Here is a 14,483-nt window from a genome sequence, read left to right on the forward strand (position 1 = left end):
GCACACTGTGTTCTGTTGATCTTATGTGCTGCACAATAATGTTTAATATTTAGTATTTACTGTCATATTCCCATATATCATTGTGATGCTGTTTATTCTAAGCGTACTCTTTCCATCACATTTGTGGCTTCTTCTCCGCTGCTTCTAAGTGGAAATTGGTACATTTGACTTCACTACAATTATCTGACATCTTTAGTTGTTATTTTACAGATGAAGATTTGTGCTCATGAAACGCATGAAGTACAATTATGTTTCTGTAGTTGATCAATCAGTTATTTGACTTGCATGAATTCAGCAACTATTATTATATGTTAAGTCTTTAAAAGTACTTACTGTTGATATTATTTTCTGTAAATTGTTCAAAATCATAAATGTGTGAGAAGCACTCAATCAGGGGCGACTCCAGCATCAAACCTTTAGGAGGGCTCAGCTCAGTCTTAATGTCATGCTTTTAGTGTTGCCTTCAAAAGAAATGTAATTTTTGGATGACCTACAGCAGTGTCTAAGAATAACAGATTTTAATATAATACATCAGCTTTACGGTGGTCACTTTAGTTTAAAACCCGATGCAATGGCACAGTCATGTTGACAGTAAATTTCAAAAACAGTTTAAGAAAAAGCAGATCAGAGGAGAAACCTGCACGGCATTGTTTCAGTCTCTTAACCACATAGAGGCAGGTCCACCAAATCATCAAGTATTTAAAGTACCATTATACAATACAGACAGTTCAAAATCCCCCTGCGACTCCACGTACCTGCACAAGAAGCAAACTGGTAATAGAGCTGATTTTAAATGACAGCTTTTGAATTCATGCAAACCCAAACACTTTGTTGTGCAGACTCAGCACAGAGACTCGTGTACACCAATTCAGAGAGTGGAGAACAGATTTGTAGTCTGTCACATCAGTATAGTGGCATTCATCCTGTTCAAGTTTACAGTGATGTGAATGTTGCTAAATGCTATTATTCACATTAATAGCAGAGTGCTACTGAAAAGCACACAACGCATCCATTTAATGCATGTAGATGTTGTGAAAAATCCACCTGATCTCTGTTAGTTCCAGTCTCTCTGTCCGCGCTTCCTCTTTGTACTGACAATCACACACAAACATTTTATATTCAACTAAAAAAAATAACAAAAAAAATATGTATATATTCTTGTAATAATTATTTTAAGAGCAGTTTCGGATCATCGTTTGATAAGAGCATAGCACCCTGCTTAGTTATGAGCGATCACCATAGATGAATGTGGGCAAAGCAGAAGTGACATATATGTAGCCAGGTGGAAGGTCTTTATTATCGGACATGTCCCTGACTTTGACTTCATGTCCACTCTTACCTGTTTCTTATGTGTGCTGTGTTCCTCCATCTTTCTCCCTTTTTCTCCCCAGCCATGAAGTCTTTTGAATTTTCACTCAATAACAGCACCTTTTAAAGTTATTTGTTTTTATTTATTTAAACATATAGTAAAATTAATATAAAGTGGTACATGTTATGCACTACCTAAAGTGTGAAGTCACAGAATGATACTATTTAGTGCAGTTTTTAATCATTACCAGTCTTCATCTTAGAGCTTGTGCTCTTATTGTGCCATGATGTCTCCTTTTAAACTGTGTGGATATTCACCTCTTCTTCATCCTTCCTGTTCCTTTCACCAAACTGCTCACTCTTGTTCTCCTCTGATCTCACTTCCTGTTCTGGTTATAAGAAGAATGCAGTCAGCATGTGTCAAAGACACTCCCTTAGATTAGATATTTAACATTTTATTTATCAACTATTTTATGCACTAAATCAATCAATTATTAAACAAATATCATATTGTAGAAAAGCAAATAATAATGCACTAAGCAGTTTCATGCCACAAGAGCTAAATGGTCACTTCACTGTATTTATTTCCCACAAACTACTATACCTAGGATCTTCAAGTTTCCACTATAATTCATTAATCTGCAGCGACTGTAGAACATAAAGTATACTGACCTCTATTGCTTTCTTTATGACTTGGCCTGAATACACACACATACACATCTTTGAATAGCACAACAAATGAGGTAATTTTCCATGTGTTTTAATAGGTTTTAGTGATTTATGGGTTTTATGTATGTGTGTGTATTTTGGTCTTCAGTGTAAATTTATACAAACTGTAATTTTTTCAGATGAAAGATCCATTATTTAATGTTGCTTTATGTTGACTCTATGGAGAATAAAGCCTTGCATGAGTGTTGCTATTTTTAATTGTGGAGTGGAAGACCTACTGTACTTGTTGTTTAGTCTGTGATCTGAATGCCAAATTTAACCAAATTGAAAGCAAAGGTTACAGCTGGGATATTCCACACATTTGAAAGACTCATTGTGTAACTCAGATGTTTATGAGCTTTGATCACTCCAGCATAATAATTATCATGTAACTGCAAGAAGACTTAATGAAACTGAAACAATGCACCCTAACACAGGCATTTGAACTGTACGCTAAGGAGTGCATGAAGTGTACCTCTACAGCTGAAAAGAGTTTGACTCTATAATTTCTGGATCTACTGATTTGTTTCTGATGTATCTCTTCTTTTATTTAGCCTGTATTTGTATAGTGCTTTACTAGTCCCTAAGGTCCCCAAAGCGCTTTACACAACCAGTCATCCACCCATTCACACACTGGTGATGGCAAGCTACATTGTAGCCACAGCCACCCTGGGGCGCACTGACAGAGGCGAGGCTGCCGGACACTGGCGCCACCAGTAGGTAACGGGGGAAGTATCTTGCCCAAGGACACAACGACCGCGGCCGTACAAGCCGGGGCTCGAACCGGCAACCTTCCGGTTACAAGGCGAACTCCCAACTCTTGAGCCACAATCGCCCCATTATGAACAGAAAGATGATGAAATCCTCTTTATTTGAGAAAATGTCCTTAAACTATTTTTCCTCCTTCTTACTGAGTTTCCAAGCTACCTCTTTGTTAAGTGAATAAACTATTTGAACAAGAAAGATATCATGGCATTTATGATGATACTGTGTGTGTGCGTGCGTGCGTGCGTGCGTGCGCGCAGAGGGGAGGTCAAGACAGGAGCTCGCTGAGTTGACCTGGTACATCAAGTTTGGATTTCCCCAGTTATTGGTAAACAAAAAAGATTTAAACTTAAAAGATTTTGAGTTCATGCACACTAGAAAAAAAAATTCTCTTCATCACAATCATTTGTTTAAAAATATGGCTATTTTACTGATCTATGGTTATTATTAAAGAGGAAGGAAAGAAGAAGAGGAAGCCTGAGCCCAGGTTCTGTCCATTTTCATAACAAGTGACAGCACAGACATCTGAGCTTTTTCGTCATAAAGATTGTGATGTGAAGCATCAGCAGGTAAAGTGTCGTTAAAGTGTCACTTCAATAATGCTGCTGGGAGAAAGAAGTGTTGACACATACTAGCTTTGAATAAAAGGCTTAAAACACAAACAGTCGAATCCTAGGTGTTGCTTTTAAGCTTAAAGAATATAATAAGTTCTAAGACAATTCAGTTTACTTCTTACTGTCCATGTTGTGTTGTGGTATTTACTTTATCATGAATGTACACTACTTTGTTCTAGCGACTGTAAAAAAAATAATTGTATTCATGAAATAAACTAGACTTTCACAGTCTGCATCTTCCACAGTTTTTATGCTTTTTTTCCACTCCAAGTTTGACACAAACCCACAGACAACCAGAGTTAACTATGTGAAGCAATCACAGACACTGTAATGGCTGATTTTTCTAATAAACACAATCAGGTTAACATTAAGGTTTAACATTGAAGGAGATTTGTTCCATAGTCACAGTTATACTTGTATTTCCTTTACTTACATCCAACACTACTATGTTCTGTTTCAGTCCAGGTGCTGGCAGTTTATCCTTTGTTGTTTGGACAAATAAGCTTAAAGCTAAACCTTCATGTTTTTGATGGGAAAGTTTGTTAAACCATTGCTCAACTTATGTCTGCATGAGAGCAGATAATTATGATGTACTTGTAAAAAGACTTGATAAGCAGGTCACAGCTGAATCAAGGGGTAATAAAAATAAGACCACGCGGTCTCAGCACGACTACACATGCAGTGGGTTAGCGCACACATTTGAAAGACTCATTGTGTAACTCAGGATGTGACCCCTTATAAAGGAGACAGAGAAGTTCTGTTGTTCAGTCAAGTAAAACCTGGTGAAAGCGCAATTCTAAGACTCTGGTCGTTGCTTAAGTGTATAGATAAAAAAATCTTTTCTTCATACATTCTTTTCTTACTATATTAGTATAATCGCCAAATCGATCATTTAATATTTATCTCCTGAAACGATCTACATTAACTTTTTATCCCTAGAAATGTGTTTCCAGAGTCCCAGGTTTAGTGACTTCCTGTCCACCATCACATTAGCCGAGTAGTTGTCAAATTTGAGGGGAGCAGAGAAGATCAGACACCAGTCAGCAGGTCAGAGGCCATCGCTCATTTCACAAATCAATCACTTGATTTATAAATGGAACAAACACCCCATCAGACCAGGTAACGACCCATTATGAGACAACAGCCGTCTGAGAGGAGATGTTCTGTATCACAAAACATGGGAAACAAACAAACTCTAGGCATTCTGAAATATATAAAGCTCAACAAAAAAAGACAACCATATCAGATCCTGATGTAATTCATGTTGTTGTTGTCTTTATTAGTCATTTAAAAAGAGGTCCAGAAAAAGTGTCCAGGAAGAGATTCTACTATTTATGCAGCACTGCCCCCGTGTGGCCACAAAGACACACAACAGCTTCATTTCTCAGCCTGTTGCCTTCTTTTTCCTTCATGATGTAAACAGTGAATGAACCGAAAGAAGTCAACCCATAAACTGTTAAACTGATACAACAATCATGATGATTATGTAACAAGTTGTAGTTGACTTTCTGGTGGTCGTTTTGGTATACAATTTAAAAGCCATTTTCTTTTATAAATACACCATACACTTTGTTCTTGACCATTTCTTTTCCTCATATCCTTAACGGACAGTGGAGGAACACTACATCTAGCTTCTGTTTAACATTTATCCAGGCGCCCCCACACTGTACCTCTACAGAAACCAAGGGAGAGACAGACACACAAAGATTTCCACTTGAATCTTGATCTCAAAATAGAAAAAGTTTTATCACAAAATAATTACAAGAGCACAAATAAAAACTCGAAACCAAAGACAAATGAAATAAAAGGGCAAGGCCCTGCGACTGAACACAGCACATCTTGCACACCTTTAAAATTCACAAATTTCAGTTTTCTTTGTCAGTCTGTGGTATTAAAAAAAATCTCAACATGATGACCAATGTTTGACCTTTCACCTCTAGCATAGTTTTCTCTGGATTTCAATCTGGCCACTCCTGAAATGACATTTATCAGTGTATGTACAGCATCCATTTTTGGTTTAGACAGTCTGACACAGACCGTCTCCATGGCAACCTCCGAGACTCTTCTTTTCCTAAAAAAAAAAAAAAAAAAGTCTCTATATGACCACCAACAAACCTGTTACACCATATTTTTTCACCAGCTCACCTTTGCTGAAGGTTCTCATACAAATCTAAACATCTTTTGAGAAAGTCCACATCACTCTGATCTGTAATGAAAACAGAAAAACAATGACAACACCAGCAGAGGCCTCCGACATAAACCTGGCAACATAAATCTAGATAACTTTGCTTATTTATCTCTTAAAACATTCAACAAAGATTAAAAATTCTAACAAATATACCAATATAAATATATATTCCAGAAACAGGACATTCCAGTTAGATCCTCTCCAAACTTATACTGGGCAGCTCAGCCCATCATCCACTTTTACAAAACAGAAAGCCGCCTGATACAACAGCCCCAAAAGTGACAAAAATCCACCTCCAAAAAGCAAAACTTCTCATAATGGAAAAACAAAAAAGATTGTCAATCCTATCAAACACTTTCTCTTAATCTAAAGAAATTATTCCAACATCAAACTGTACAATTTACAAATAACTACCAAGTCTCTCATGAGAAAACTCTTGTTCACATTAGAGCTGTGTGGTACACAGTACGACTGATCCCTGTGAGTGATTCATTTCACAAAGTGTTTCGGCCTGGTGGCCAGTACTTTTGAAGGAAGTTAGTAATCTGTGCATAACAGAGCCACGTCTCCATTTCTAAGCAGAGACAAATCTCTGTTTTTTAGGGAGAAGAGAGAGCCCCACATGATGGCTCGATGCCAGTAACAGTCTTTTACAGAAGTCTGCAGGCAGCCCACCCTGTGCAGGAGCCAGCTGACCAGCAGCAGCACTAATCTCCTCCAAAGAAAAGTTAGCATCCAGGACAGCTCTGTCCTCAGAGCTCAGCTGAGGAAGCCCCTGCAGCAGCTTCTCCACTCAAGCTTTATTACTTTACTCCATCCCTAACATGGTGGTGTAAAAGTCCACGGCATACTGACCTGCTCTGCATCCAGGAAAAACCACTAACGCCACATAAACTACACTAACAACACCATACACAATTACACTAACTCATAATCAGCCTCACAACACACCACACATAAAAAAAAAAAACCACAACTTTCAGCCAGACAAACCACACAGTCCACCAAACTTCCATCATTCACAAGAGAGAGGGAGAGATATAAAACGAGAGAGTTTAGTGGATGTGTGTTTGTGTGTGTGATACACACAATTTATGAATGTACTCTCCAATAAAGGTTATGTAGTTGATGAAAAGTGGGTTAGATTAAATGTTTACATTTCTTGTGCATGAAGTAAACTATAATATTTATATGTAAAATTCCACACCTACACCTGTGCGCCCTCACACTGCAGCACATTTTACTCCCCTGGTTGCAGAAACCATTCTATATTTTGTCACAGCTGCAAAAGAAGCTCCACTCAAAGAAACTCAAAGTTGATGGAGAGGAAGAGATTTCAGAACATGAGGCAGGAAGGTGGGGAGAGAGTGAGGCGGTATGGCACACAGGAAACGGTCGAGGGCAGACTCAAACCCAAGCTCCTGCAGTGGGAACTCTAACGTTTAGTACATGTGTCCCCACTCAGCCAGGTGAGATATAGCAGAACCATCAATTCAGAGTCTGACAGTAAGGGTGAAGACGAGCCTGACTGTTGGTCTGCTCCAAAACAAGCCCATAAGCAAGCTTTGAAATAATATGTTACAAAAGTGTGAAACTGCGACATGAAATTTGATTTGAAAATGAAATTCATCCTGATCAGGAGCTGTTATGATCTAAATGGTGTTCTAGATCCAGTAAGCATTCATTCAACTTGTATGCAGCAAAATTAAAAATAAGTTACCACATGTTGTTTTTTAATTTGGTAAATAATTGATAAAATGTTAAAAGTACTGGTCGTACCTTAGCCACATGTTTTTTCTGTGTCCTGAGCTACAAGGTTTCTGGACAGGGTATTTTGCTATTATGTCAACTGTTCTTGGGGTAACTCTTCATCCTTGTCCTCTGATTGCTGTATTTGGGATTCCTGTTCGCTCACTTACACTTGATTCCACACAAAAGGATATTATAGCCTTCACATCCCTATTAGCGAGACGTCTAATATTGTTGCATTGGAAGTCTGTTAAGTATCCTACTGTTTCCCGGTGGCTTGAAGATGTCATGTTTTTTTTAAAACTTGAAAAAATTAAATATACGTTGAGAGGTTGCACAGCCAAATTTTTTCACAAGTGGCAACCCTTTATCTCTTATTTTGCTAGTCTAGAGGTATTGCCTGTTTAAATCTACTTTTGTTACTGTTATATTCCTCTAATATGTTTGATGGTTGTGTTGATCTGTGTGGGACTGGGGGGCGTTGTGGTTTTTTTTTTTTTTTTGTTTTATATATATATATATATATATATATATATATATATATATATATATATATATACACACACACACACACACACACACACACACACACATATACATACATACATATATATACATACATACACACACACACACATATATATACACACACACACTTAGGAAAATGAAGAAAGGTTGACTGTATTTCGGTAACTACTTACAGAAAAAGATTGATGAGCACAAAAAAAAGAAACAAACTTTAATTGTTTCTGATTAGAAGCTGTACAATCCGGACTGACTTTAACAAATGTGCTATAGGCTCAGCTGGAAAATAGTGAGCTTTAAAAGACTGATTTTGTTCCAAAGGCTTGCACAGACCTCAACCAATCCTAAGGCTAATTAGCACGGCTAGAATTTTAAAAACATTTGTTAAATGATGTCATTGCTAACATATACCTGTTTTAGAGCATGGTGAGTAGCGAGAATGCAAAGTTATTGTTACCTCTAAAAAGAAAAATGTGAAGATGTGATATTAGCATGAGCTATATAGTATCTCCAAAAGTTGATTCTGTTCATCTGGACTTTACGTTTTGTGGGAAAAACGTTTCGTCACTCATCCAATTGACTTCTTCAGTCTCAGCTGACTGCAGGTTTCCCCAATCTTATAAACAGTGCATGTATATGGTTACCTGCCCCCTTGCAAAACTTTGCTAGACCCGTCCCTGCACAGTTACCAGCTGTCAGTAAAAAAGGATCCTGATGTTATTTGTCTCTTAGAAACAGTTCATAACTTCCCTTCAACTTATTCATGTCACCTAAAAGGTAAACCTGTTTCTCCATCACCTGTTCAGCTCTGATGATTCAGTAAGGACATCTCCTGGTTTCATCTTCACGTTTCCCTCTCACCATATATCCAAACCGATATCATGACCAGCAGCTGTTACAGCTGTGGCTCCAGCCAACATCAGCTGATACTAGAAAGTAATATTAAATAAATTCTAATAGCAGCTGATCAAGTTTTAACCTGCTGCTGTTGTTTAGAGCGACCACCGCTGGTTTCCTCTTTCTGGCTCGAAATGCACGATAAACAAACAAGAGAGAAAAGCGATCAGCTGATCATTGATCAGTTTCATCATTTAAGTAGCAACAGGAGAGGGAGAGAGAATGGGAGAAGAAGAGGCAGCTGGCCACGTAAAGACACAGAAGAACTCCAGCTTTGTGTATTTTTTTTTCATTCAAGCTGGACATTCAAGCACACTTTACTTTCTGAACCTTTTGTTCAGTTTCAGCAAGAGCTGGTTTTCTAAATTAACAGAGGCAATCCGACTTCGTTTGGCTGTGAAGAGTAGACCAGCACAGCTAAAAAGTCGTTCACACGCAGCAGAAGCAGGCAGAGCTGTGTTCAGTTTAAGAGAGAGGTTTTTGATACCTGAGAAGGAGTGCAGCAGCTCCATGGTGTCTGTGGCACAAGCAAGGTAACCATCAAGCTCAACTGCACTTTGCAGCCTTCTGGAGATTGGTCTGGAGAAGAATTCATCTTCATCAGATGACTCTCTTTGCTGATCCTCACTCTCATGCTCTGTCGTTTCAAGATGTTGTTTGATGTATGTCAAGGCTGTAATTGCAAGTAGATAACACAATTTTGTTATTTAAATTTCAGTGATTATTCCTGAACACAAATTTAAAAACGGCAAATTCTCAAAAAGGATTGTTTAGTATTCGGGACAGACCATCAATAACTTACAATGTATTAGGTGAAATACTCACTTAAGCATGTGTTCAAATGTAAAAATACACAAAAATGGGATCACATGAATCCTTACCAGCCTCTGTTACATCTGCTCTGTCAGTCCAGGAAGTCTTGAACTTGGGTAAGAGGACTGCAGCTGCAGCCAACTCTGGATCCTCCATCATCGCTCCAAAACGCTTTTGAAGGCCATTTTGCAGGACTCTGATGAGTGGCACGCATGTCTTGCTTGATGTCTCCAGCCTGCTAAGTTTGAACAGTAGTTGTTGGATTACTGGCAGGAGCCATCCCATAAAGGAAGTGGACTCAGACTGAAGAATGTTTGAAGCTTTCACCAGTGGCTTCATGGTGGTACAGTACTCCCTAAGGAATGCAACTTCTGCAGGACTCAACCTGTAAGACACAACAACAAAACCCACCATGACTATAACAGGGATCTTCTGATTTAATATTAAGAGTCTGCTCACGTTTTTAACCATCCATTAAGGAAAATTCACAAGATTTGCAACCATATTGGTAGGTGTCCAATTTTACTCACATTTTCACCTTGAACTCCTCACAAATGCTCCTGATGGCATTTTCCCCCTTCTCATCAATGATGCGTATTATCCTTTCAATGGCAAGGTAGGTTGAATTCCATTGTGTTGCATTGGGACGAATGATCTGTAGTTCACACTTGTCCTCTACCACTTCATTAGCCAAATGAGTTTTGTTCCAAATGGCCTGGCATTTTGCAAAGCATGCACGGGAGAGCCTCTCGTAGGTTTCCTTCATGCTCTCTGCTAGGGCAGCATCAGATGTTGCCACAAGGTTTAGCAGGTGACATGCACATCGCTGATGAGACGGGAGTTGATACTCCAAACCAGAGTCTTCATCAAGAATTGCACTTGCCTCATGGTAGTCAATATGGTCAGTCAGGTCAATAGTTTCTGGGTCTGTTTCATCTTCAGCTTCATCTGCATCATTTTGTGCCCCAAACAGTGGATCCAACTTTGTCAAGGCCTTCCACATATCAGTTGTGGTTCTTACAACTTTGCCTCTAATCTTGTATTGGCAATGGATATCATCAAGCGCACCAGCAAGCATGTCAAATGTGTGAGACCCTCTCAATCTTTTGCATGCTGGTGCTGCAGATCTTCTTTCCAGGGACTCTTCCTCCAATGGCATGTGACTCCAAGGTAACTTTTCTGATGAGCTGACCAACAATCAGTAGTGGTAGCAACAAATTTGACTTTATCCAATGCTGCAACCAAAGTCATCTTCATGTGATCAGCAGCTTCACAGATTCTGGCACGGACAGTGGGTCTGGAGAGGACTTTGGCTTGAGGTTGTAATGTGGTAACCAATTCTTTGAAAGATGGCTGTTCTACCACTGCAAATGGCTGTAGACCCTCACATATGAAATTGATGACAAGCATGTCAACAGTTGCTTGTGGAACATGTTTGTTTGCAGCTCTCAACATCAGGTCTGGTAACTTGGCTTGTGTATTTGCTGAGAGCTTGTTTGGTGTGGCTGTGGCCTTTCGCTGACGAGATGTTGATGCCACAGTGATATTGTACTGCTCAATCTTCGATGGATGTTTCCTCTGTAGAGATAAATATTATCATACGTCAGGTTCATACATTACTTCATAACATCACTGTGATTAACACTACAGGAAAACATTTTTAAAACATCATTCAACTAGACATGAGCTAATCTTTGATTGTTTAGCATAGTATAAAAGAGTGGTGAATTTGGTCAAATCTTGCAGATATATTGCTGTATTTATTTACAAATGTAAACCAATTTTGAACGATCATTGCGAAAAACATGAATTTCTGTATACATTCCAAGTTCTGTAATCTGTATACTATCTGTAAAAAGAGTATCGACCAATGTATCAGTATCTAAATTTTTAAGTCCTTTTTATCAGTATCACCCTAAAGTTTTCAGTATTAGTCAGGTTCTAAAAATACTAAGAGAGCAAAATATGTGTATATAGCAAATGTAATTTAAGGAAAGGGATCACATACACAAAAATGCTGCCCATACAGCTAACAAATAAAAACAATCCACATTATGTTCTTTAAAAAAATATATCATATTGGGAAACATATAACCCTACTGATTAAGAGCCACGTCACTATGATAGACCTATATCAGGCCAATGATCCTGATCAACTGATCCATCAAGCGGGCTCTGGTACATGTCAGCTGAGAGCTGGAAGATTAATTTGAGATGCAGCTCAGCACTGTGTTCAAATTTTGTTTTTGTTTTTTATATAGGCCAGCTGATTGTAGGCCTGTGAGTTTTAAATGACTACAAATTTAATTTATTGTAATGACGGTGGTTATCCAAATAATAAGCTAAAACATTCCTACGAATTTAGCTCAATTATGCATGCACACACGCACATTAGCTAGCTCCGTCTTATTTTAATATCAGGCTAACCAATGGCGGTGACAATATCTCAGCCAAACTAATAACCTTAACACACATGAAAAATAAGAAGGCAATATTGTACACGTATAGTTGTAAAACCTCTTACCTCAATGTGTTTTTTTTTTTTTAGATTAGACGCTGAAGTCTTGTAAGCTGAAATGACTGTAGAGGTCAAAGTTTGCACTGCATCTGGACGCTGTCTCCTTTTCTCCCTCTGCACATGAAAAATTCCTCCAGGTATGGCCACGGGCACACGTCCTCCGTCTTTTCTACGTCGTTTTCATGGTTGACAGTTGTCCTCTGTCTCCATTTTGGCTTCTTTGTCTCCACATCTTCCGTCTATAAAGTAGTTTGTACTCCACCATGTAGCACCTCCAGACACCTGTGCCTGCTGCTGCATCAGAGTTTATTCTTTGCTTACGTCTTAAATTGGCCGGTCGGGATTGCACGGCTTTATTGGCTGCAAAAATGCAGACGAAAGGTTTGAATATTAATTCAAATTGTGGGCGTACTCAGTAGATTACATGGTGTAAGTTGTACTCAAGTATGAGTAAAATTACACACTTGAAAAATTACTCATAAAAGTACAAGTACCCAAAAAATCTACTTAATTACAGTAACGTGAGTATTTGTAATTCATTACTTCCACCCCTGACAGTAAATGACCATAAATTAACTGTAAATTACACTGCGGTGAGCTCCATTCATATCCGGTTGTTCAGTGATGACGCCACGAATCCTACTTCCGGGTCTAAAGTAGTCTGCGTTTAATATGGCTTTTGTGTTGTTAACATGTTTAATGTTATGTATTTTCTTCTATTTGATCTCAAAAGAAAGGGAGGTCAACAGGGATCACTGACTGTCAGTGATCCCTGTTGACCTCCCTCGGCTTTTATTACCGCTAATCATTTATTTAAGCTCAGTTTTTAAAACCTTAGGATGTAACTACAGCCCAGCCCATGCAGCAGTATATGAATGACTAACCTCGTATTTTGGATGGATTATCTCAGTTGTTCTCCTCGCGTATAGGTGTAACGGAGAAACAGCCAATCAAATCGCAGCTTTTCGGGCATTGGAAAAAAATGGGTTGTTTTTTTTTACACTGAACTGTCTGAGCGCGGGTTCGAGTCCTGGTTGGGACAAAGGTTGTGTTACATTATCAAAAGTTAAACACCATTTTCAATTTACTTATTGTGGATAACATTTATTTTTCACTTTGCTTTTAATTTTTATTTCATTATCATTTTATTTAGATTATATAGTGTTATGGCCTGTGGAGCAATTTTTCTGCATTACGTACCTATACTGTCATAACTCAGACTGTATCATGACAGTCTTGAGATGATACATACCAGACATATAGTCTACAATTATGCAGACATCCAACTTTTAATAAAAAGACTAAAGCTAAAACTATAATACAGATACATTCTGATGACATAGAAAATGATGCTTATACATAATTTAAACAAGGCATGTCTGTAATAAGTCATCTGTCTGCTTCCTGGTGGCTGTTAGTTTATATCTATTCATTTTCCAGCACAAACTCAGTTCTGACATCATTACTTTATTCCAGTCATGCTCTTGCCAGCCTCCACTCTGCATGCTTTAAATCTGTTGCTCTTCTGCTTCTACCATTCTGTGTTTCAGATCCTCAGCTATGCAGCCCGCCTCCTCTCCTTTCTCCTCCTCACCGTGGTCACTCAGAACCCTGTCCCAGCCTCCATCTTCATCACTACCAGCATTTTGACTCTGGGGTGTGGCTTATGCAAAATCCTGTCACTGCTGAGATTTCTTCTGCTATGATGGGTCATTGGAGTCTAACTGCCTAACAGTTACATTTATTTCTGTATCTCAATAAATCATGTTCGGTTTTTCCACATGATCTCTCCTTATTGAACTGCTTTTGTAGATAAGCTTCAAGCCAGAAAGCAACAATACCTAAACCAAAAATATTATCATCAGAAGTGAGAAAGTGTCTGGACTATCTCCAGCTGTGTTGCATGTATTAAAGATAACTTCAGACACTGTCTGGTTGTCATGTCTGAAACAGGCTGTATAGTCACACAGATAAAAGACAGCAGTCATGTTTCTAATATTACAAATCAACCAGAAAGATTATAAAGATAAAAGCTGTGAGACCCCACTAGAGAAAGGATGGCTTGTTATCATTACATGAAGTGATTTAGAAATAATATGTAAGCTTTCAGGGCTGCACTCATAGCTTTTTAAAACTGATTACCTGATGGTGAGCACACACAGGTATATAAACATACAGGTGAACTCTAAGAGGTTATAAAGAAGAGAGCTGTGCTGCTATTTTTAGCAGCTATTCACCCTGCTCACTCCCCCCCACCCCCAACTACAGCATCCAATACACACTCAACACAAAGCTCCAGCCTGTCTCTCTCAACCACCCAGGTTAGGAGGGAACTGAGGAGGATTAATGGCAAGAAGGCAGCGGGTCCAGATGGCATCAGCTCGAGGGTCGTCAGGTC

At 38.6% G+C, this 14,483-nt stretch overlaps 1 protein-coding gene and 1 long non-coding RNA gene across 4 annotated transcripts; one reads left to right on the forward strand and one right to left on the reverse strand.

Annotated features, from left to right (window-relative positions):
• Positions 1 to 1,062: 1,062 nt before the first annotated feature.
• On the reverse strand, positions 1,063 to 12,750 carry LOC106676243 (uncharacterized). 3 transcript variants are annotated; one of them, XM_076889028.1, is made up of 6 exons: positions 12,092 to 12,750; positions 10,098 to 11,145; positions 9,636 to 9,952; positions 9,242 to 9,391; positions 5,541 to 5,601; positions 4,641 to 5,466 (listed from the first exon to the last, which is right to left on the reverse strand). In XM_076889028.1, exons 2-6 carry the CDS (start codon positions 10,724 to 10,726, stop codon positions 5,274 to 5,276), a joined length of 1,350 nt encoding a protein of 449 aa, XP_076745143.1. In that variant the 5' UTR covers positions 10,727 to 11,145; positions 12,092 to 12,750; the 3' UTR covers positions 4,641 to 5,273. The 3 variants fall into 3 exon arrangements, with proteins under 3 accessions (XP_076745144.1, XP_076745143.1, XP_076745142.1); XM_076889027.1 differs by having other exon boundaries at positions 9,242 to 9,427; XM_076889029.1 differs by lacking the exons at positions 4,641 to 5,466; positions 5,541 to 5,601 and adding an exon at positions 1,063 to 1,697 and having other exon boundaries at positions 9,242 to 9,427.
• Positions 11,757 to 14,100, forward strand: LOC143420780 (uncharacterized). Its single transcript, XR_013100519.1, has 3 exons — positions 11,757 to 11,847; positions 12,116 to 12,222; positions 13,636 to 14,100. It is a non-coding gene; the product is annotated as an uncharacterized LOC143420780 (long non-coding RNA).
• The last annotated feature ends 383 nt before the right edge of the window (positions 14,101 to 14,483 follow it).

This window comes from Maylandia zebra, linkage group LG10 (assembly GCF_041146795.1).
Source record: "Maylandia zebra isolate NMK-2024a linkage group LG10, Mzebra_GT3a, whole genome shotgun sequence".
In the NCBI taxonomy this organism is placed as follows: domain Eukaryota; kingdom Metazoa; phylum Chordata; class Actinopteri; order Cichliformes; family Cichlidae; genus Maylandia; species Maylandia zebra.

What these genes read in the sequence shown, in the direction of transcription:
- LOC106676243 (XM_076889027.1), bottom strand. Translation starts at nt 10,726, where the DNA reads ATGCCATTGGAGGAAGAGTCCCTGGAAAGAAGATCTGCAGCACCAGCA. An exon ending in AGCAGATGTAACAGAGGCTG is followed by an intron (nt 9,428 to 9,635) that starts GTAAGGATTCAT and finishes TTGCAATTACAG; the next exon opens with CCTTGACATACATCAAACAA. An exon ending in GCTGCTGCACTCCTTCTCAG is followed by an intron (nt 5,602 to 9,241) that starts GTATCAAAAACC and finishes TTTTCATTACAG; the next exon opens with ATCAGAGTGATGTGGACTTT.